The following is a 24480-nucleotide window of genomic DNA, read 5'->3' as shown; positions in this document are numbered from 1 at the left end:
TTGTTTCCCCCACGGCGGTGCAGTTCCAAATTGAAGAAGGCTCCCCAGGTCGCGCAAACAGTGCATGCGTTAAAGAGAACCTGGAAGAGAAATGCTCCTGCAATTTCAAAGCCCGTGATAAAGGGTACAATCCTATCGTGTCCTGTGCATACTAATAGCGTGGTCATTGTCCGTGTGCAGTTTATTGTGCAGCGACAATGGAACCAGCTGCAGGAAACGCCAAAGTATACACCAGTAAAAATCTCACACAGAGAGAAAAACAAAGGGAGAAGCCTTCTCAAAATACAACCCAATGAAAACTCAACAGGCTTAGTGGTCACAGAGTACAGGGCTAGGGGGTGGAATGGAGTATCCTAATAAGGGGCATGGCTTGCAACACACTGTGCAGGAGCAGCTATACTGCAACATTCTGTTGCAGGCACACTTAACCACAATTTCTAGGGATATGGCTCCACTGAGCTGGATGTGACATCCAGATAAACTTGTTTAAGATAAAAACTGTAAAGTGTCTTGGCTGCACTGTAAAACTCACCCATAAGGATATAAGAAGAGCCTGGTCCACAATCCTGTTCTCACAATTGGCAGCCGGGTGCCTGTTTGAAGCTTGCAAACAAGGCCAGAACTCAACAGCCTACAGTTTCCAGCAACGTATTCAGAAACATTACTGCCTCCAATCATGGATCTCAGGGTTGCGGGTTCGAGCCCCACATTGTGCAAAAAGGTTCCTGCATTGCAGGGGGTCAGACTAGATGACCCTTGTGGTCCCTTCCAACTCTTCAGTTCTATGATTCTTTGGCACCAGAGCATACGTATCATGGTTAGTAGCCATTGGTAGCCTTATCCTTCATAAATTTGTCCAACTCCCCCCTCCCCACAATGAAATCTCTGGATGTTGCTCAGAAACTTTCAGCAGTGAAAAATAAGATTGTTAATATTATTATCTACAGCTGGACAAGGTTAAATCCTCATGTTGCTTCATCCTGTACAGGGGCGGAATTAGGTTTGATGAGGCCCAAGCTACTGAAGGTAATGGGGCCCTTCATATGTCCAGCTGTCCTTTGTCAAAAACAAATTGTCGTTGTTTTTTGTGTTGAATATATGCTATATGATAATTGATGGACCTGCTAGGTATCTAAAGCCATTTGCCACTGTTGCTGTATGTAGGTTTTATTTTATTTGCTTTTTATCTTATATTTTGGAAATGTACATCCAGTTTTTTTCCCTTTTAATTTTTTGGGGGCCCCCAAGAGAGTGGGGCCCTAAGCTATACCTTGTTTAGCTTATACAGTATGTAAAACCGGCACTGATCCTGTGTATCTATCAACTGGCTAGAGGCTTGCACAAGATGTGAGTGGCTTGTCCTATTCTCAAAACAGATTTTCAAAGGTAGTTCCCCTCTAGTAAATGTGCCTAGGATTAAGGCCCTAAGGCTAAAGCAAAGAAAGAAAAAGTGGGAGTACAACTACTTTTGTACAAGGAAGAGCATTTATGACTCAATATAAGCCACCAGCAACGATAAGAGAACAGCACTGAACTGTTGCACAATTAATTGGGCCTGTTCAGCAACAGTGTTTTTCCACTAATGATGCTTACATTTTTGACATGGAAAATAACTATGCAGTCTGATGACTTTATATGTAAATTTGAGAGCCATGGGTCTTGCTCCCAGGTAAGTGTATATTGAAAGTACAGTAGTACCTCAGGTTAAGTATTTAATTCGTTCCGGAGGTCTGTTCTTAACCTGAAACTGTTCTTAACCTGAAGCACCACTTTAGCTAATGGGGCCTCCTGCTGTTGCCGCGCCGCCGGAGCACAATTTTTGTTCTTATCCTGAAGCAAAGTTCTTAATCTGAAGCACTATTTCTGGGTTAGCAGAGTGTGTAACCTGAAGCGTATGTAACCTGAAGCATATGTAACCTGAGGTACCACTGTAATAAGAAGCTGCTGGATCAGTACACTGTATACTGTTCTCATAGTGGCCATTCAAATGCCTGTAGCAAACCAGCAAGCAGGATTTGAGCACAAGAGCCCTCTTCCCTCCTGTGTTTTCCAGCAACCGGTATTCAGAGACATTGCTGCCTCCAGTTGTGGAGGCAGAGCATAGCCATCATGGGTATTGGATGGGTGCATACATTTGTGTGGCCAACAAGAAAATAATAATTGACAACAGTGATGTTCTATTCACTATGAATGATAGTTGTGTGTACTAATCTACAGCACATGGCACATAAGGCTTTACATAGAGAATAACCAAATCCAGCACATGCTTTCATATGACAGCCCTTTAGAACGCATTTAATTGGCATCTCTTACAAAATCCAGTGCACATGCTTGAGAAGAGGGCATATAATTAATTTGAATACAGTCATACCTCATGTTATGTTTGCTTCATGTTACGTTCTTTCAGGTTATGTCCCGCGGCGATCCGGAAATACTGAAAAGGGTTACTTCTGGGTTTCGCCGCTCGCGCATGCACAGAAGTGCAAAATGACATCACGCGCATGCGCAGAAGCGGCGAATCGCAACCCACATGTGCGCAGACGCGCCGCTGTGGGTTGCGCTCTTTTCATGTTGCGAACGGGCCTCCAGAACGGATCCCGTTCGCAACCAGAGGTACCACTGTACATATATTATAATATACACACTGCTTGTTTTTTTTTTATTAAATTTTTTTTTAAGGGGAATTGAATATTTCTGAACCATTTAAAGCTCATCTACACAGAATGGAAGATGGCAGGATCCCCAAGGACATACTCTATGGGGAGCTGGCTTCAGACGATGGGCTTGTAGGCAGAAAAACTCTACGTTACAAAGATGTCTGCAAAAGGTGTTGGCAACATCAACCCCGCCTTATGGGAATCCCTTGCCTGGAGACAGTCAATTTGTGTATCCATAGCAGTGACCAGAGCAGGAATGACTCCTGGGAGGAGTGCAAAGAGAAGAAATGCCATAGTGCACCTGTAGAAGCAAAACCAGATGCCTACATCTGCCCCACCTGCAATAAAACATGTCTCTCCTGCAGTGGTCTCTACAGCCAGAGCAGGCACTGTAACTCTCCAGTGGTTTAATTTTATCTCCAGGCGCATTCTTCCATTGTCTCCCAAGACAGATGCCAACAAATTTAAAGGCTGTTTTAACAATATGTAGAAAAGGCCCATGCATATCTACACAGAAGCAACAGCAAAATCCTAGTCATGTCCACTCAGAAATGAGTCTTGGTGATTTCAGTGGGATTTATTTCCAGGTAATCATGTACAGAATTGCAACCGTAGGCAACAATCCTATACCCATTGAATTCAATGTGCCTTCTGTATACGCAGGTATAGGATTGCTTGTCAGTGTTACAAGCTGCACTGCCTGTAAGTTTGATTCACAAGCCAATTACGCAGAAGTACTTTGATTGAAAATTAATTTCCAAAATCTTCCGATTCATCAGTTGTACGTGTCTCAGTATGCAGCACTGTAGGTTGTGACACAACAATGCCATCTCTATGATTAACAAAAAGCTGCTGGATATTGTTGTTGATGTGCAGGTTGGTATAATCTTTGATGTTTCATGAGAACTATTGGCAGAACTATGACCTTTGTAAAATAATGATGTAAATACTCTGTCTTCACCAGTTTTGATGTTTACTTAAATGTCTGACTGTTGCACAAATAACTTGTATGTGTCAAGTTAATTAAGTAAAGAGACTGTGTTGTTACATTCTTGGTTCGGAGAAATCTAGTATGATCAAACAAGGACTTTGGCTATAGGTGCTTCATTAAATTAAAAAGAAAACTAACAACATTCCAGGCCTCATTTAACTAATGCCCCAAGGGATAACTGTTTCATGCGTTGGTATTATACTAAATTTTACTCAGAGTAAATAACTGAAATTAATGAACATGACTTAGTTAGGTCCATTAATTTCAGTTGATCTACTCTGAGTAAAACTTAGTTGACTGCTACCCACTGAGTCTAGTTTTTGTTCAGGAATTAAACTCACTTTGTATGTGAGTTTATTTTTTATTTCTTTTTTGCTACAATGTATATATCAAAGAGGAAGAATGTTTGAATAACATGCTACAGCCTGTGTTATTTTGAGCCAAAATGAGAAAAGTTGATATGCTCTAAAAATAGAGATTAATTATCTCAGTAACTGGTGCATAATTGGAGTGCTCTTTATTAAAAGGCATGCATTGCAAGGTCCCTGGTCCAACCCACAGCTCATATGGGAACTTCCTAGATGGCTTTATATGCCATATTTCTTAGCCTTAGCATCTCATTTTAATCTGAAGACAAGCCATTTGTGAATATTATTCAGGGCGCATTCGCACCTATGTTTTCAAACAGCTGCAGTTAGCAAAACCTTCAGCAGGAAAATACTTCTCTTCTGTACTGTCTGCACTGTGAAATGTGAAGCACTAGAGAACTTAATAAATGCATTGTGCAAATACAGTACAGTAATAAGCATTTAGCATTCTGCAGGTGTGGAGAAACTATGCCCTTGTTTTTTGCTTTCCCATCTAGGATGGAGAGAGTTAAGTTCAAGCAAGAACTATAAACGAAGGCTATATATAAGTGCAAAGAGGATAGCTGAAATTATTAGGCACTGCTTCTGACAATATTTCTGAAATGTTACTAAGTTTAAAAAAGATAAAAAGAAAATAAGATACTAATGCTGGCACAGTAAAATTAGACAGTGATCAAGAAATCAAGATCATGAGAAGGGATAACTTTATGTAACTGAATAAGTAAAGGGAAGGGCCTTTCCAATATATTTTGGTGCCAATGTATAAAGTCTGATTTATGTTTTTCCTTAATGATAAATATATACTAATACATTAAGTAGCATAAAATCTTCAGTCCTTTAATGGTGCTTGAAGTCTGCCACTGGAAGCAGCTCCTATGAGTTACATCACTTCTAGAGCCAAGATTATTGTATGCTGCCTACACTGGAAAAGACAGCATTGCAAGTACATCTTTGTAATAATGTTGACAGGTCTATGGGCTGTCTAAAGCAATAATCTTCAGAGAGATTCCCCTGCCCGGAGACCTCATCCTCCTGCATGCATTATGAAATCAAAGTGTGGAAACTGAATAAGAAGAAATGAATTAACATTTTGTTCAAAATAAGAACATTGCATAATTGTAAGTTGGAATTTCCCCTCTTAAATATGATGTTCCCTGTGTCAGGTGCATGGAATTAGTAGGTTGTTCCCAGATATGACTAAGGTCTTCATTGTAAAAAGATGTATAAAATAAATATGTATTCTCAGGGGCAAAGTATTAAAATAATAGAATTTTAGAGTTTGAAGGGACACTGAGGATCATCTAGTCCAGCCCCCTGCAGTGCAGAAATATGCAGCTATCCCATATGGGGATCAAATCTGCAACCCTGGTGTTTTCAGCAGCATGCTCTAACCAACTGAGCTACCCAGGCAGGGTGTGGGAAAAGATGTAATATGTAGGAATTTTTAAATATCTGGGTGGCGCTGTGGGTTAAACCACAGAGCCTAGGGCTTGCCAATCAGAAGGTCAGCGGTTCAAATCCCCACGACGGGGTGAGCTCCTGTTGCTCGGTCCCAGCTCCTGCCCACCTAGCAGTTCGAAAGCATGGCAAAGTGCAAGTAGATAAATAGGTACCGCTCTGGCGGGAAGGTAAACGGCGTTTACGTGCGCTGCTCTGGTTCACCAGAAGTGGCTTAGTCATGCTGGCCACATGACCCGGAAGCTGTACGCCGGCTCCCTTGGCCAATAAAGCGAGATGAGCGCCGCAACTCCAGAGTCTGCCACGACTGGACCTAATGGTCAGGGGTCCCTTTACCCTTTACTAACAAAATAATAGTATTAACACTGAAAAAATGGGAGAGGAGTTTAATACAAATGGTAGAGCCAGACATGACAAATATAGGTTTATAATCCTCAGATATGGCTGTTTTGCCCATTAAATGCTTCTTTTGCCCTGATTCTTTATCTTGTGGGCAGAGAGGTGATGGATTCTGAATTCTTTACTCAATTATGTAGACTAGAAGGTCTGCTTGTTTTATGAAAACAACAGAGGTTATCAAAATTCTATCACTATCATCTTTGTTACTCATCTGTGTCCTAAAGTTTAAAGTGTCTTCTTAATTTCCTTTATTTTTGTGATCACTTTGCATTTTTATAGAGCAGTCAGCTGTGAAAGTGGTTAATGTGTAAAAGTCATTGTCCTTGAATAACACCACATTTGTTTTCAGAGACAAATCAGGAAGACAGCCTCGCTACAAGGACTTGTGAAGAAAACCTCTTTGCTAGGCCCCTGCAGCAAGTATAGTACCTGAATGTATGAGGAAATCATTTGGAAGCTACGCAGAAGAGACAAGATTAAACTTGCTTTACTTTGGCAGATGTTTTTGCTTGAGCTGTTTATTTTTTCCATTTTAAGTGAAGGACTTCACTTCTATTGGCATTCACCCATATCATTTCAGCAGCAAACTAAAATGCTTCATGTTGAAGAGCACAAGAATATGGCAATAGCAAATACCAGGCAGAAGAATGTCTCTGTGGGTCTCTGTTGAATACATATGAGAAAACATGGGTCTGTGAGAAATATCTTCAAATTAACTAGGGATGGAGGAAAATTTATTTTTCTTTTGCATTGTAAAGTGAACCCCCCTTGACACGGGGACATTCCCAGGGGAACTGAAAGAAGCAGTGGTGTGTCCATTCTTAAAGAAAACTTCATTAGATCCCTTAGACCTATCCAATTACTGCCCAGTTTCAAATCTTCCATATCTGGTTAAGGTAATTGAGAGAGCGGTTGCCAAACAGCTTGGTAGGTTCTGGAGGAAACATCGGCTTTAGATCCATTTCAGTCCGGTTTCCGTCCTGGTTTTGGGACCGAGACGGCTCTGGTTGCCCTAACAGATGATCTCCGTAGACAACTGGATTGAGGCGGGTCAGGACTGGTGATCCTTTTAGATTTGTCAGCAGCCTTTGACATGGTCGATCATGATCTTCTGGACCACCGCCTTGCCGACGTGGGGATATAGGGCATAGCCCGTAACTGGCTGTGCTCTTTTATCTCTGGTAGGGGACAGAGGGTGGCACTAGGGAGGGAAATGTCATCGCGCCACCCCTTGGTGTGTGGAGTGCCGCAGGGCGCAATTCTCTCCCCGATGCTTTTTAACATCTTTATGCGCCCCCTTGCCCAGATTATCCAGAGCTTTGGGCTGGGCTGTCACCAATATGCTGATGACACTCAGCTCTATCTGTTGATGGATGGCCACACCGACTCGGCCCCGAACACACTGACTAGATGCTTAGAAGCTGTGGCTAGATGGTTTCGTGGGAGCCGATTGAAACTAAATCCTTCAAAGACAGAGGTCCTATGGCTGGGTCGGGATGGCATGGGGATGAGGGACCAACTCCCTTCTCTTGCGGTGGCCCAATTAGTGCCACTGCCTTCCGTTAAGAGTTTGGGTGTAATCCTTGACGCTTCCCTTTCCATGGAGGCGCAAGTTACAGCAACAGCCAAGGCGACATTTTTCCACCTTCGCCGCATCAAGCAGTTGGTCCCTTACCTTTCCTGCCCCAACCTGGCCACAGTGATCCATGCGACGGTCATCTCCAGGCTTGACTACTGTAATTTGCTCTACGCAGGGCTGCCCTTGAAGCTGTCCCAGAAACTCCAGCGGGTGCAGAATGCTGCAGCGAGGCTCCTCACGGGGTCTCTGCCATGGGAGCATATTCATCCAGTGCTTTTCAAGCTGCACTGGCTCCCGGTGGAGTACAGGATCAGATTTAAGGTGCTGCTTTTGACCTTTAAAGCCCTTCACGGCCTAGGACCCTCGTATCTACGGGACTGCCTCTCCCGGTATACCCCACGGAGAGCCTCAAGGTCCATAAATAGCAACACCCTATTGGTCCCGGGCCCTAAGGAAGTTAGATTAGCTTCAACCAGAGTCAGGGTCTTTTCAACTCTGGCTCCGGCCTGGTGGAACGCTCTGCCTCATGAGACCAGGGCCCTGCAGGATCTGATTTCTTTCCACAGGGCCTGTAAGACAGAGTTGTTCCGCCTGGCGTTTGGCTTGGAACCAATTTGATTCCCTCCCTCTCTTTCTTTTTTCTTTTCCTTCTCCTCCCGTGAGGAGGCTAGATTTTAATATTTTAATGTTTCAATATTTTAATGTTGTATTTTAATTTTGTTTTTAAGTTATAATCATTCAACTTGTTTTTATTATTCCTTGTAAGCCGCTTGAGCCCGGCCTTGGCTGGGGAGGGCGGGGTATAAATAAAAATTATTATTATTATTATTACGTAATTTGCACTTGAACCAATGTATGAATTGAAACACAGATATCCTTCAAAATTTACACTTCTCCAAATTTTGTGATGCAGTTCTCCAACCAAACAATATATGCAAAAATGTATAGATTGGAGGTTAATGTACATAAAACACGCTAGTGAAAATAACATACAAATTTGTACAAAAATAACATACAGTTTGCCTTTGTATTAGGGCAAACTGTTTACAAGAATGTTTACAAAAATTACATATAAAAATGTGTTTATTAGGAGAAATTTGCCCTGAAGTGTTGACTAATTTTCATGTGTTTTTTTTTTTAAATTGTTACAGAAATGTGAAGAATGGATTTAAGATTGGAAAAATGAGAAATGTAGAGAAACAAAAGTGACAGGTTCATCCATCCCTAGTTACAACCTTTGCTTTGAGCTGGAAGCCTGTTTGAACAGTGTCTATGCTCTGAGTCTTTGGAATCTGTCCTGTGTGAACCAATTATGATACCATTTTGTGAATAGCATTTTGTGGAAATTTCAAAATGTAAAAACCAGGACACCCCAAAAGTTGTAGAAAATTGACTTGCCTAAGATCCAGGGCAAAGTGCCGCCTTTTGGAAATTCCCCCCAGATGTCAATTCCGCCTTTGAAATCCCTGTAATGTCCAGGAAAATCCGGACGTATGGCAGCCCTGTGTAACATACTATATTTTGCAGAGTGTAGTTTGAGTATCTCCTTGATTCAGATAGTTGAAGCCATAAGAATTAACCCCATGGTTCTATATTTGACGACTCACCCAATTTATAACTTCCTTTCCCCTTGAGGTTTTGGAAGTGTGCTGTTTCCAGCAGGAGTTCATTTACAAACCTTGCCATTACAGTCACTCTGGATTGCTAGTACTGTACAAAAGGCCATGCAGCCTCCCCACCCCCACCCCTACAAGCATTTATAGGAAGCTGCCTTGTATTGAGTCTGGCCATCTAGCTCAGTATTGTCTACTCTGACTGGCAGCAGCTCTCCAGTTTCAGACAGGAGACATTCCTGGCCGAATCTGGAGGTGCCAAAGATTGAAAATGGGATGTCCTGGATTCAGTGCAAATCCCCTACCATGGAACTATGGACCTTGCCCAAAGAGAGCAGGAGTGGAACCAATAACAATTTAATCACCAGGCTTTCAAGTTTTGTCTTTAAGGGCACTCAGCAAGGATTAGTTACCCCCTAACATCCCTAGGTTTGAGAGGGTGTGGGGCATTGCCTTCCCTGAGTTATGAAACAAGACCATTTTGATGTTGTATTGTTTCCATTTGTATGTTTTTGAGACAAAAAGTATGGTGCTGCATGGGCGCCCAACAACACGTCTCTATGTGACACTTATTCAAAATTGTCCCTTCGCAGAATCTATTTTATTGTATGGCTCTTCTGTTTATTTTATTCTAACTTCAATAATGCACTCCATGTGGTCATTTCTAAAAATTATAGTCTTGTTTGTATGTTGTTGTTTTTGAAAACTGAATAAGCACCTCTTTTTTATAACATAAAATCCCCTAGCTAGAATCAAAAGACTGAGGGGTGTAAAAAAAGAAAAGAAAAAGTGTGCTCCTCCTGTTTCTTTTTTCTATCTTTGAGACCTCCAGATACTAAGCAGTCTATAAATGCACCTAATGATAATAAAAATATGAATAGTAAAATGTGTTTATAATGGATAAATGGGACGCTTTTGAGCAGGCACTCAGGATGGCGCTGTTAACTGGTAATGTGCACGAATCTGAGAGAACTGTGGGAGTAGGGCTTGGGCCAAATGGAAAAGAAATAAGAGAATAAGTTGAATTATGTTTTTCTTTGCTGCCTTTGTAAATAGATGCTACTCCTTTTATTTTTAAGATATTGTATATTCAGTGTTGATATGATTTGCACAAGTATGATCCATGTGAGTTTGCCGAACATTTTTGAATTTTGAATAATAATAATAATCCAAAATTAAATATTAACTTTTTTTAAAAAAAATGTCGTCGTCGTCCCTTTCTTCCCCGTTTCTAATCCGTGCCTGCTTCTTTTATTTGATGTATTTCCCGCCTTTTCCTCCTCAGGCGTATCCCCTCCCCTTCTGCTCCATTAACCCCCCAAACCGTCACTGAGGCGACTCTCCCGCCCTCTCCTCTTGCCCCCACCCTCGGCGCCGTCTCTCATATCTAATTCCACCAATCCCAGAGTGAAAACGAGCCTTGTCATTTCATTAGCTCCGCCTCTTTACCTCTCGCAACTGATAAAGAGGTGTGGCTTTTGGCAGTAGGAAAACGGTTTCCTGTTTCGGCTTTGAAAAGCCTCCGTTGTGCCCGCGCGCGCGCACACGCACACACGAGCGTCCCCAGGGTTTGGAAGTGGTCGGGCCGCCGGCGGAGCTTTGGAGGTCCAGCCCGCGCGCGCGCACAGAAGGGGAGGGAGGGGTGAGTGTGGGCAGGCGCGCGCGCGTGGCGGCGGCGGCGACTGCTACGGGCTGTGATTGGCGCGAGGGCTTAGTTCCATCCAGGTGGGAGGGGCGGCTCGCTCTCGGTCTCTCTCTGTGTCTCCTTTGCAAGCTGAGCAGTAAGCAGCATCTGCTGCTGTGCGCGAGACAAGGCAAGGAGCATGTCTGCAGGCAGGGCCAAGAAAGTGAAGATGGCCACCAAGTCCTGCCCAGAGTGCGACCAGCAGGTAAGGCTTTAGTAGTGTGAATAAGGAGATCGACCCGAAAACGTGGACCACGTCCTCCCTGGCTCAGGTTGTGGGTAAAGAAGGACTCATCGAAATGCCCCAAGTGCTTTTTCTCCATCCTGAGTTTAACAGCTTACCTTAAGCATCCAGGTGTGTTGCATTGCATTACATTGCATGCCCACATAGGCATGTCGAGGACGAGGATGGCACTCCTCCCCCCCTCCCCGCAAAAGGCTTAGCCTGAAATCCTGCACTGAATAATTCTGTTACATTTGTAGAATGCATTTAAAAACAAATATTTTGCTTTACACCCCCCAAAGTATTTGCTGCAAATGTCATTGCATTGTATTGTTGGCAGCTGCAGTTCCTTGGCAAGAGGACAAGAGGAGGTTTGGATTGGTGACTTGTGAAGCTTTAAATAAAGGAATCCTGTGCTTTTAGCCCCTGCCCTATATAATTTTGTGGCGCTGCGAGTGTTCTGAATAAATACATTCAGTATTTATTGAAGAGTTATCTGGAAGAGGTGACAGATGGAAGAATAATAAGGCTGTTGAACTTGCAATATTAATATTTCCTGATGAACAGGATTAGGCATTGGCAGTGCACTCCTATGCACGTCTGCTCAGAAGAATGTCTTACTGATTTAATCAGGGCATATTCCCAGGGAAGTATGTATAAGATTGCAGCCTTAGGAGCTGAAAATGAGACTGGAGACTTATGTACACTCATATATTGATTTTAGTCTTTTAAAAATACTGCTGTGCTACTTCCTGTAAATGATGGTGTTTGTTCTTGCCAATGTTTTAGATTATATCAGTCAAGTTTGACTGCTACTATTCCCTTCAAAAGATGTAGCAGAGGTTTTGAGGTGTTACAACTGTATGTAGCCCACTGCTGCCCTATTATGTTTGAGCTGGAAATATATACACACAGGTACTGTTGTGACCAGGTCACTCAGTGGCTAAACATCCTTACATTTGACACCTTGTGCTGCAGTTGAGAATCTGCTGTTCTTCATTCTGCTGGGTGAAAAGGTTCATGAAACTCAAATAATTATATACCCCACAGCATTGGTATGGTAAAAATTATTGTGTGTTTCATATCTTGTTGAAATAACACAGAAACTTTAATTATATTGAAGAAAGAAGCTTGTGTTTTTCTTTTTCCAATCCCCAGATGCTATATTTAATTGTCATTTACCTCTGTCCTTAATCTGTTTTGTTTGAGGAGATTCTTAGTGCAATTTTCTCCTTAAAACTGAGATTATAAAATACTGGAAGTTGCCTTGGTGGGGGTCAATACTAGCAGAACACTGTTGTTGACTCTTAGAAATGTTATGTCTGTAGACAGAGCTGGTACATGTTGCTGCCACTATGACCTTTTATTTACTGATTTATTAATTTAAATCTTTCATTTTCCCCAAGTTGCTCAGGGGTGCCGTGAGTGGCCCCCCCCATTTAATCCTCACAACAACCCTGTGAAGTAGGTTATGCTGAGCGAGACTGACTGGTCCAATCTCATCCACAGCTCAGTAGGGATTTGTCTTGGGACCCCCTGGTTTCTCTATTGGGCACATTAATTACTGTTGATTGGATTATGGTAGCATTCGTCTTTTAAGCTTCAAGTTGATTTAGTTGATCTGAGTAGGCCCAGAATCACTCAAGCTCAAATCTGTTGGTTCAATTCGTCTCCCCACAATGCTTAATGGGTTTAAGCTGGGTTTGAAACTACTTAACTAGCTTTAGCTCCACACTTCATGTGACAAACATGTTGCTGCATGTAAACTGGGTGTTTACTGTAGCAAACATGTAAAGTGTGGGTGACGCGTCTTTGAAGGCCTCAATATGCCCTTTGGGGAAATTCGTCTCAGTCAGGTTTCCTAGATGCTCCCTTTCTCCCCCAGTTTATGCGTATGCTTTAGGAATCACCATCGTATGTGCAACAGATACATTTTCCATGTAAAGTGTGGAGCTGCTTTTAATTATGGCATTTTCCTGACGCAACTTCTCAATGCTACGCAGTTCCTCACAAACCAAGGGTTCCTATTTTGTCAGATGGGTGTATTCTATGCAGCATGGAAAAGTTATTCTGAGAGTACAAGTTTGTAAGTAGCTTATGGGATGTCTTGTGGCCCTATAAGGCCTTGTTTCGCTTGCCCCAGTGAGAATCTGCTCAGAGTTTATTTTACCCTCTAAGACTCCTGCATCGCAAACAGCTGTCTCTGGATACGTTGGAGTTTATGCAGTTGTGTCTGGCGTCCGTGTCTTGATCTTCAACCTTGTGAAAGCAGGCCAACTCGGTTTCCTTTTTTCCCATCCTAGAGATTGCCTTTGGAAGGAGTTTGCTCTGTGCAATCTGTCCTTACCACCCAAGAAGGAGCCTGACTCAATTGTGGGGGTTTCTGCATAGCTATTGCTGTCTCTGCCTGTGCTCCAGTTCTTTCCATATGCTCCATTCACTCTTACCACACTTTTTCGTGTTCTGAGGGGGTTTGCTGAATGTGTAATAGGGAGGTAGTCATCGTGCTCTGGCAGAGTTGTGCCGAATAAACCGCCCCCCCCTCAAGGCCTAGTGGCACACAGCTGTGAAGAATCAGAAACTAAAAAAAGAAAGAGAGCTTATTATAAAACAGCTTCTGATCTTTAGCATTTAAACACACCACCCGGCCAGCTTGCTGCTTAGTCATTTCACGGCTGTAATTTTTTAATATTACGTACATGCTGTGTTGTGTTAGTGCCCTGATAAAAGGGCTTGCGGCGGCACCTCAGTTTGACAATCTCTCAGCCTAACCTGCCTAACAGGAGAGACCCCATTGCCCTCACGGAGATACAATTCTCAAGAGTGGATTAAGAAGCACCCCTTCTCCCCAGGGAATTGTAGCTCTGTGAGGTTGAATAAGGGTCTCCTAACCTGGAGGTTAGTGCCAGAGCTTGGCTAACCATAGCCAGGCTACTGCTGTCCAGGTGGGTTTGCAAGCTGGTGCACAAACTCAATTGGTGAAAGGTATCCAACGTCACCAGGACCTCCGTAACAAAGCTGGATCAGAGACTGCGTTCCTGATCCTTGACAGGATTGCAGCCCCATCGAAAACAGGTTGGACAGATGAACCATCTCTTGACAGCACATCAGGACAAATACTAAAAGGAAGTACTTCTTCATGCAGCACGTTGTTAAACTGTGGAAGTCCCACAGGAGGTGGTGATGGCCACAACCTTGAATGGCTTAAAAGAGAATTAGGCAAATAATTTCATGGAGAAGAGGGCTCCCAGTGTCTACTAGCCATGATGCCGTGCTGCCACAGTTGGCAGCAGTAATGCGTCTGAAGGCTAGTTGCCGGAAACAACAGGAAAAGAGTGTGCTTGAAGGTTTCCCAAAAGAGGCACCTGGCTGGCCACTATGAGAATAGGATGCTGGACTAGATGGGCCGTTGGCCTGATCCAGAAGACTGTTCTTATGTTCTTTGTTGTCAGGGTGAGCTTTAGTTTATTGGCTGACATCCAGTCCACAACTGATTCTGAGAATGACTCGGCACTTCCTCACATGAATGTGAGAGAAAGGGGAGGGAATTCTGAAAATATTAATGCCGTCCACCTTCAGAAGACATCTCATTCTGTGGTTGTAAAAAGTGGGAGGGGGATGCCAGAGAGCTGAACTCTAGTCTTTTATTATCATATTCTGAAAAGGGCCCTCCAGAGAGGTGGAAGATCACTCAAACACTGTTTTTTCAACTCCCTATTCAGAGGGTCAAATCTAACCGAGTAATATTCGGAGTAGGCCCATTGAAGTCGGTGAATGCAAGTTAGTCACGGCCAGGTAGCTCAGTTGGTAGAACATGAGACTTAATCTCAGGGCAGTGGGTTCCAGCCCCATGTTGGGTGAAAGATTCCTGCATTGCAGAGGGTTGGACTAGATGATTCTTGTGGTCCTTTCCAACTCTATGATTCTTTGGTTAATTTCAGTAGGTCTCCTCTTAGTCGGACTAATATTGGATGAAAACCAGAGAGCTTATACTGAAGGGTGCCATGGCTGATGTTATCAGAAGCCTCTGAGAGATCCAGGAAAATTGGCAGGGCACACTCCTGCTGGTTAACACACTGTCCTGCTGGTTAACAAGTCTTCAGTCAGGGTGCCCAAGATGGCTTCTGCATTGAAACTAGGCCAAGCTGAAACAGATCCAAATTAACAGTTGCATCCAGGAGTGCCTGGAGTTGTGTGCATCTTCTTAATTCTGACAGTCTGCTGCTGTTTGGAGGAGGCTGCTAGTCTTTGCATTTCCAATAATTAGGTTTTTACATCCAGGCTGATTTCAGCATGCCTCTGCTTTGAGTGAAGGCTTCCCATTGACATTTACAATAATAGATCTAATGCAAATCTTTCAAGCTGCCACCCTAAACAGGTGTAAGACCCACTGGAAGAAGAGGTCCTTGTTTCTGAATGAGCATGTTTAGGATTGTACTGTGGTGCCGTTACCTTTTTTTAGCTTTATACAGTTAGGTTTTGTGGCCTGGCCTCTTTCATGCTTTAAGTCTGCAGGCCTTTGCTGACACTGACAAGTTCAGCTAAGCATGACATAGTTTCCTGAGCTAAACAAGTTAAATTCTCATCTTTTGGGCCCAGGACGAAAGCAAAAATCGCAGAGAATCTTCTGTGCCATAAATGTGTTTTTGAGGAGTTTGGGTTTTATTTGTTTTCATACGGTCCTTCACTAATTATTTTGAATTTGTAGGTTAATATTTACAGCTACTCAGAGTGTCTTTTCTCAAGTTCTTTGGTGGAAACTTTGGGGGTCCTTACCAAAGGGAGAAAAGTCTGATTTGTATGAGTTCTCTATGAGATGCTGACATACAGATTTGGGTAGGAATATAAATTGGCTGTTGAATAGAGTGCCTCTGATGAAATGTTAACAAAAGTAGCACCCATTTTTAATCCTCCGCCACATGTAAAAAAGCACATTCCTCAGGTTGCAATCCTTTACTTTTCTTAGCCTGAGGACTGCATTCTGGGCAACTTTCTGAAGGCCATATGCCAGTGGTAGCCCGAGCCAGAGGCAAAAGCGGGCGGAACCAGAAATGTGAATTTTACCTTTCTACAATACGCTGTACAACCTACAATAGGTTTTGACACACACATGTTCCTCTGTCTCTTCCATGCGGACAAGGCCTGAGACGGAGTTTAAGGACCTATTCCAGCCAGGCAAAGACACTTGAGGTGTGAAGCCTAGAGGAGCCAGATTAAGAGACATGAGGGCCACATCCAGATTAAGAGACATGAGGGCCACATTCAGATTAAGAGACATGAGGCTCTCCACCTCTGCTGCACGTATTTAACTGGGTTGATTGCCAAGCCCACTGGTGTGAGAAGACACATCCAACAAATGTGGGTTCGGACAGAGCACCGCTCTCCACATTATATCAAAATGCACAGAAGGCCATTCACGCGTGGGGATCTCTTGAGAGAGTGGCAAATGTGCTTTGTGTCTTCTGTATGATGACAGAAGCTTTAATATTAGTCGGGTGCTTAACCGTAGCTGCATGCTAGGCTGTAATCAAAACTAGCCAATGCAACCGAAAGAACTGCAGGGTGTTAACTTAAAAGGGGTTGCTGACGTTTTCCTGGAAATGGCAGAATAGACGGTAGTCGATTAAGGAATCTGTGTTTCCACTGAAGCAAGCCTTTTTGTATGCAAGCATAGATCGCTTCATGAGCAATGGAACTCCTTCCTTTCTCTGAATAGCAACTTTGTGCTGCCTCGGAAACTGCTTCTGAAAATTGTTGTGGGGGTGGGACGTATCTTCCTGTTTTCTTCACTGGATGTGGAAGCTCCATGACTTCTGGCTCTTGCAAGGGAAGCAGCAGTAATAAATACCACTGCAGTCTTAAGATTGCGTGTGAGTGGTGTTCTGGAAGAATGCCTTTCTCATTTTTGTTTTTCAAATGGGCTTATTCATAAAAATTACGTGAATGAGATTATCAATGAAGGTTGCCTTGGGGTTTTTTGATCCAATTCATTACCTCCAAGTGCATCATGAATGGGGCCCATTGTGAATAACGCAGAGCCTTGGCAGATAATGCACGACCCAGGAAGAGCAATAATCTGCTGTATGAGGGCTGCCTGCTCGTAAACTTGCATCTGCATGTGAGGTTGCACAGGAAATGGAGCCCTACCTCTGGTGGCACTAATAACTCAGTGTGATGCATACAGTAGGAATATTCTTGCCCCTTTTCAAAGAAATGCAGAGGCTGAATACCATTTGTTCTTCTAATATTAGCTCATGAAAGGGAAACCCATGTGTGGTTGGGACAGCTTCAAGGTTTCATTCTAATTTAGCCTGGGTCTATGCTGTTTTAGCAAAGCTATCTGAAAGACCATGTTTTTAATGAAAGGGGTACTGTTGTTGTTATAATATGTATTTTTAATCAATATTCTTAATATATTGTTTTAAATCCATTACTGCTTAATTACTTTTTCTTTGTTTTAGCGGTTTCCATTTTATCTCTGTTTTCGTACTTTTTGCCTGTAAGCCGCCTTCAGCCCTGGTCTGGGGAAAGGGCATGGTATAAATAAATATAATAAAAATTAAAATTTATCGGGACTAACTGCAGGCACAATGACGAGCGCTATGGCAGCTGGCAGGCGTAGATTCGCGATGTGCTCGTTGTGCCAGACGTAGAACACGTAATCAATACCTGGCCTGTTAGTAACAGGTGTGATAACTGGGCAGCAGGTTCTTCTGCCACGATGCTGTTTTGTTAACATTTCCCGTGGCACAACCTCTTTATTGCACGATTCGTTTATCGTTAAGATAATGACATTATGAATCAGAATGAGTTGAGTAGATCATTTACAGTGGAATCCCACGCTTGGGAACATGGGGGGGGAGGTTGCCTTACATTTTGAACCGGGCCATTGGTCCATCTAGCTCAGGATGGTCTACACTGAGTAGCAGCAACAGCTGTCCAGAGTTTCAGATGGAGGACATTCCCAGCCATACCTGGAGATGCCAGGGATCGAACTTGAGGCCTCCTTCATTCAAAGTGGATGCTTGGCCACTGATCTCACAGCCCTTGCCCATGTCTACTCAGAAGGAAGTCCCACTGAGTTCAATATGGCTTACTCTCAGGAAAGTGGAGTTGTAACCTTAAACTCCCCAAGTATCAGTATCACCAACAGGTATTCTGCACAAACCACAGATGACGTCATATAATTTTTCCTTGGACTGTGTAGCCATAGATGGTAGTTGAACATTGGAGCGTTCACCCATTAAAAAAATTGAAGAGATTGTCTCCTCCCCGCCCCGCCCCCTGCCAGCCAGCCTTCCCCAAACTGTTGTAATCCAGATATTGTTGGGTGAAAGCTCTCATCAGTCACAGCCAGCATGGCCAATGGTCATGGTCAATGGGGGCTGGAATAAGCATTTGGACCACACATAATTGCACTCTAAAATATATGGGGGAAATTGCTATAGCTCAGTGCTAGTGCATAATCCTTGCACGGTAAAGATCCTGGGTTCAGTTCCTAGCATATGGCTGCCTGAATCCCCGGAGAGCTGCTGACAGTCAGTATATAGACAAGGCTGTGCTAGATAAGGACCTAAGAGGCTCCTGGATCAGACCAGTGGCCCATCTAGTCCAGCATCCTGTTCTCACAGTGGCCAACCAAGTAGGAGTTAAGCACAAGAGTGTCCTTCCCTCCCGTGGTTTCCAGCAACTGGTATTCAAAAGCATTTCTGCTACTGTGGGGGGCAGAGCAGAGTCATTATGGGCCGGTAGCCATCAGTAGCCTTTTCCTGCATGAATTTGTCTAATCCTCTTTTGAAGCCATGCAAGTTGGTGGCCGTCCCTGCCTCCTGTGGGAGTGAGTGTTGCGTGAAGAAGTACTTTCTTTGATCAGTAATGGATTTTCCAACAGATGGACCCATGGCCTCACTCAGTGTAAGGCAACTTCTCATGTTCCTGTGTAAAGCAGTGCAGACCTGGGGCAGTTTTTAACCTGATATTTGTCAGTTCTTTTGAAATGTAGTCATTTTCTCTTTTGTCTCTCTTCCAGGTTCCTGTTGCATGCAAATCCTGTCCGTGTGGCTATATATTTATCAGTCGAAAACTCTTGCATGCTAAACGTTCTGAAAGGCTGCCATCCTCAGGTACTTTTCTACTTGATGGCTTTGCTTAGATTGCTGTGGTTTTAAAAGAGTACAGCTGAAGGGGAAGGATTAAGTAGTGTCCCCACCCCCCCAGGATATCCCTGGGTGCCAGCTTCCACTGCTGGCTCCTGGCACAGACCAAGACTGCTATACATCTCTGCTATATAATGTTTTGTTCAGGTGCTGTAATGGGTATTCTGCTGCTGACATATCAGTTGGGCAAAATGTGGGTTTTCTTTTGACACAGAGGTTCAGAAATGTTTTCTGCCTCTGGCTTTGTTTACCCAACCCTTTCCCTACCTCCTTCCTTTACTTTCTTCTCTATCTCTTGTACTCCTTTTCATTTATGCCAAATCCTGCCTGTTTGATGAATTCTTTCTTTCTTTCTTTCTTTCTTTCTTTCTTTCTTTCTTTCTTTTTCTTTCCAGCCTTTTGATTTTTAACCAGTTTCCGTCAACCTGTTGCCCTTCAGATGCTTTAGACTGCATTTCCCATCAGCCTTCTGATGGGAATTGTAGTTCTAAGCATTTGGAGGGTGCCACCAGCTTGGCAAAAGCTGCTCTTACTTCCTGTACACCTCCGCTCCTGTTTTCTTTCTGGTTCAGCAATTTGGGTATTATTAATTGTGCAGATTGTGGCAAGAAAAAGGCGAAACTGTTTGGTTACGTGATCTTTTGAAGCATTGAATTTGGAAAGAAAAGCATCACTGGTTATAGAGGCAATTTCATTTTGACATTTATGCTTTGTGAATAATATCTCTTTAAAAAAAAAGCTGGGTGAAGAGGCTGGGGTGGTGCAGATAAACGCTGTGGTGGAGTCAAAGGGCTCACATTGAGCAATGTCAGAGAAGTAGATCTTAAAATGTACAGTATCATAATAATGGTGGTGATAATGTGTTGAAACAGAAAGCAGAAGTGAAGCTAAGAGGAGACGGACAGAGAGAGTCACAAGAGAGAGGATAAACTCCGTGGTAAATAAAGATTTAGAAAACAGGAGAAGATCCAGATCAAACAGCCATTCGGATCACAGTAGAAGAGGAAGAGGACGACCAAAGACCACCTCAGCGAAAAAACACGAGGAGGAAAGAGGTATAAAAGGCAGAGAGCTGCTGCTTGCTGATCTTAGCATGCTGTAGAGGCCACAAGCATATGAGGGTCTGTGAGTTTCTTTCCCCCACACACATGAGGAAGAAGGGGAGGGGAGCTTCGTTTTTGCCTTTGTGATGATTTCCTCATTTTGGTCGAACGGACTGGGGACTGTTGTGGTAGAGAAGGCAAACATCCTTCCTTCTGAGGAAATTAGAGTTGTTTTATAAGCTATGCTTACAGGGCTGCCTTGTGAACCTACCCAGCCTTTGCTTCTGAGGCTGCCTCTTACTTGCAGAAATAATCACTGGGTGGGAAATGGAAGAGGTCAAAACATCAAACACCCCATCACATTTCCAATGTCAAATCTAGATTGGGCAGGTCAGGGAGTGGGGGAGCAGGATACTGTCACCGGCCTCATGTGAGGCACGATGCAAAGTCACATTAGCACAGGGCAGGATCCTGGTGGCCACAGCAAACCGCCAGTCAGATATAGTGGACCGCTGAGGATCAAGCTTAAACACTGATGTGGTTTGCCAGTGGTAAACTGTGGCTTGTCGTGAATGAGACAGCCTGCTTGTGCCACTGTGGCTGTTTTGCTCTTCCTCAAGTCCTACTACTGCCACCACACTAGCCATGGTTTGGCTTAGTGTTTCATTCAAACCTGGGCTCATGGCTTGTCTCATTCTGAACAAACCATGTTTTTTCCTTGGCATGTTCCAAACAAACCACAAGCCTGGGTTCAGATGCATTGCTAAGCTAGGCCGCGTCTTAACTCATAGCGCAGCAGGAGTGGGAGAGGAGTGAAGCAGCTACAGTGCACCCTGCATACATGTCCGTCTATGGTAAGCCATAGTTTGGCTTACAGTGGCATGCAAATGAAGCCATTATGATGATTATAAAATCAAGGCAGTCCCAGCTGTCATAATTTGCCATGGGGAGCTCCCATTGTGAGTGCAGTAAGTAGGACAAATAAAAGAAAGCCTGCTAAGAAATTTCTGAGTTACAACACTTCAAAGATTTCTGACTTGAAGTGCAGTTTATAATATATCCTGCCCCCTCCCCCCGGCCACCTAAAACATACCTCCTAGCTTTTCCTTTCTTCAGGTTTAGGTTGTCTCAAAAATTACAGGGGTCTGTTTTGGTAAAATTTCTGTTTTTCTTTAACTATTTGGTTCATTAAAGTAATGTTTGTTCTCATTTCTGAAAAGTTGGCTCATAAATTAAGGGGATCTTGGCGTGTAACTAAACATATGGATTCTGCCTCTCTTTGGCAACTGTGATTCTTAAGACAGGCCGATCATGAGTGTTCATAACAGTTGTTTTGTCTTTTCTGTATATCTGGTTGGTTTTTTAATCCAATGTGTAGTCTCTTGAGAATGTACTTCATTTTATGAGATAATGGCTGTGAACCCCGTTTGTTTTGTACAGTTTCTTAATTTTAAAAATAGTTCATATTTCTTACTTGATTGTTACTTTCACTTCATAATAAAGCCTTGAAAATTATATATTAAAAATACCTGACACATTAATGCCATTAACTGTTAAAACCTCCTTTTTCATGGTGTATACATTTGAGTCACAATCTGTTCATTTTATCTCTATGAGACATGGCTGTATATAACTAGAATTACTGAAATGACCTAAACTAGGGTCATTCTTTTATAGGAAGGTATCTGTCTTCACATAATCTTCATATTGGCAAAGTGCACAGCATAATTAATTGCATGGCTTAAATCAACAGAGCGATTATTGACCACTGTCAGGTTTTATACAAACCGTTTTTCTTCATGGGGGGAATGTGGCTAAATATATTTAGACCAACACAGCAAAAAGAGTGTTCGTCTGCGTGTCCAATTCCTGCTTTTTAAAAGTAGCTGAAATAATACTTGGCTCATGCAATGCCTTTTCTTTCTCTGCAGAGAAACAAGAGAAAGAAGTTGACATGTATGCAAACCTATCTGACGAAAAGGCTTTCGTATTTTCCGTGGCCTTGGCAGAAATAAACAGAAAAATAATCAACCAGAGGCTTATTCTGTGATTGCCTGGCCCAGGACCTATGCATGCTATGGTGTTTAAGCCAGGCAGTGGATTTCGAACTGTTGGTGGCCTCTCAAGCAAGGAATGCCGCTGTCTGCCTTAGTGAAGGCTGTATGTCTCTTTTCCTTGCTGACCTTCTGCTGCGGCTGCTGCTGTTTGGATTATGCAGACTTCTTGTTCCAGCTAATTGTCAAGAAGGAAGACGACTAGCACTTTGCTTGGGGGGGGGGGGGAGAAATCAAAATCTGATGAACGTGGCATCTTGAAGAACTCAACAGAGTTGTTAAAAACTGTTCTTTTGAACACTTCTGCAATTAAAATGCAATGTTTTAATTAATTTAAATCTCCTTCACCATAGAGTTCAGATTTTGCAGCTTTATTGAAGCTTACATGTACATAGTTAAGCTAACTTCTTAATAAATCAATATTCTGGTGTTTGTTTTTATTAATCTGCTGAATTGATCTGGGAGCCATAGCGTGTTTTTACTTCCGGTTTAAGAGAGTCTGAATAAACGCTTCTTAAGTCAGCGTACAGATCATTTGTGCACAGAGCAGAAGTATGATATATGGGCAATAAAGTGAATATCAATTATTCCTCTTTTTTTCCAGAAGCATTGATGCATTTGTGTTGGACTGTCACCCCTTTAATCTCAGCTGCAGAATCAAACTAGTTTGATTAATATGCATACATCTACATGTGACGAAAACAGCAGCTTTGAAGCGTGGGGGGGGGACGGGGACCGACGACAACCCATACTTTTGCTGTAAGACTAAAAGGGTTTTTAACAGGGAAGACCTGAAATCTTGCTAGGAAATCTTCCGGAAGGGGATTGTATAGATTCCATGTTGGGCTGTTTTGGCTTTTTCCCTAGAGATGATTTGCACTTGTGCAAACCTTGTTTGTTTTATTTATAGAAGTATTTCCATAGCTTATCTGCAGGTGGTCCCATTTTGGATACATTGTCAACAACACTCATACTTGGACATTGAAAATAGAGGGAGCCAGCTGGGCCTGCAAAAAAAGGCAACAGTATGGAGTGCTGTTTCTAGCCGGCTAGCAGACACACTGCCCTTTTCCAGGACACTCTGTTACATCCCCTCTTAATTTTATGCCTGCCCCCTCCAACAGTCATTCCATGGCCACTGAGCTTGCTCAGAGCCCACAGCCTGGGGCCGCCACAATTCCGTCAGAGGCCAAGTTTGGGCCGTGAGCCACCTACTGGTTCAATCCTGGTACTGCCAGTGCATTTAGCTTACTTGAAATGCTTTCCTTTTGCATGCTGATGATAAGAATTCCTTTTTCCAGGGGGCATCATGGACCCTTGCGACTGAGTGGGCTAAGTGAGTGCCTTGAAGGGCTTTCTAATGAGGATAAGCAGAACAGCCCACTAAAAGCTGTTGACAGTCGAATGGAGAAAACAAAATTCCCAACATCTTTCAGAATGCAATTATATATATATATATATGAAGATCTCCTTTAAAAAAATGGAAACAAATTTCTTTGGTAAAGCATATATCTTGTCTTTTGGGAAACCCTCTCAAGAAACCAACTTCTGCGCAGGGGAAAAAATAAGCTGTTGCCTCTTTAATTTCAAATGCGATTAAAAATAACTCTCGACTTCACTGGAAAATCATTTCACTTCCTGCAAGCAAAGCCTATAATTTATAACATTGTGGGGAGCCTTTGTTTCTGTTGTGTGGTTTCTCTCACCGCCCCTTACCTTCCTGCCCAGTTCTCTAGCTCTTCAAATTGTAGGCTGTGCCTCTACATTTTTAATTCGTTGTGCATGGAGAACATTGGCGCTGAGTTGTCTTTGAGCCCTTGAAAGCTGGAGTTGGAAAGCTGGACTTCGGGTGCTTATTTACAGCAAGTGGACAAGCTTGCCATTGCTTTAAGTACTTGAGGCCAGGAGCAATTATGGAAATAGGATTGTAGAACTAATAAGATGTGTGTCTCTCCCTACCCCCCCCCCCAAACCAATACCCATATGGACAACTTGGAACAACTTTGGAAAACCACCAACATTGTATTAATTGACATTCTGGTCTGTGAACAGCAGCAATTTGGAATGTAAGAGCATAAGAAGTGCCCTGCTGGATCAGGCCAGTGATCCATCTAGCCCAGCGACCTGTTCTCACTGCAACCAGCCAGATGCTGGTGGGAAGCCGGCAAGCTGGACCTGAGCAGAGCAGCACACTGTGTATACCAGCAAGTGGCATTCAGAGGCAAGATGTATCTGACTGTGGAGGTAGAGCTTAG

The 24480-nt window shown here is 43.1% G+C and overlaps 1 protein-coding gene and 1 long non-coding RNA gene across 2 annotated transcripts; one reads left to right on the top strand and one right to left on the bottom strand.

Moving 5' to 3' along the window:
• Positions 1–6344: 6344 nt before the first annotated feature.
• On the bottom strand, positions 6345–10651 carry LOC310768272. The gene is made up of 2 exons (XR_014551248.1): positions 10515–10651; positions 6345–6536 (listed from the first exon to the last, which is right to left on the bottom strand). It is a non-coding gene; the product is annotated as an uncharacterized lncRNA (long non-coding RNA).
• LOC310768257 (UPF0547 protein C16orf87) lies at positions 10555–22814 on the top strand. The gene is made up of 4 exons (XM_083626137.1): positions 10555–10954; positions 19002–19095; positions 20001–20183; positions 22103–22814. The coding sequence occupies exons 1-4, from the start codon at positions 10889–10891 to the stop codon at positions 22219–22221; spliced, it is 462 nt and encodes a 153-aa protein (XP_083482263.1). The 5' UTR covers positions 10555–10888; the 3' UTR covers positions 22222–22814.
• The last annotated feature ends 1666 nt before the right edge of the window (positions 22815–24480 follow it).

Source organism: Podarcis filfolensis (assembly GCF_964270895.1).
Source record: "Podarcis filfolensis genome assembly, chromosome: 8".
Lineage (NCBI taxonomy): Eukaryota > Metazoa > Chordata > Lepidosauria > Squamata > Lacertidae > Podarcis > Podarcis filfolensis.
Note: the sequence above shows the minus strand (reverse complement) of the source record. Positions and strands in the feature narration are given on the sequence as shown.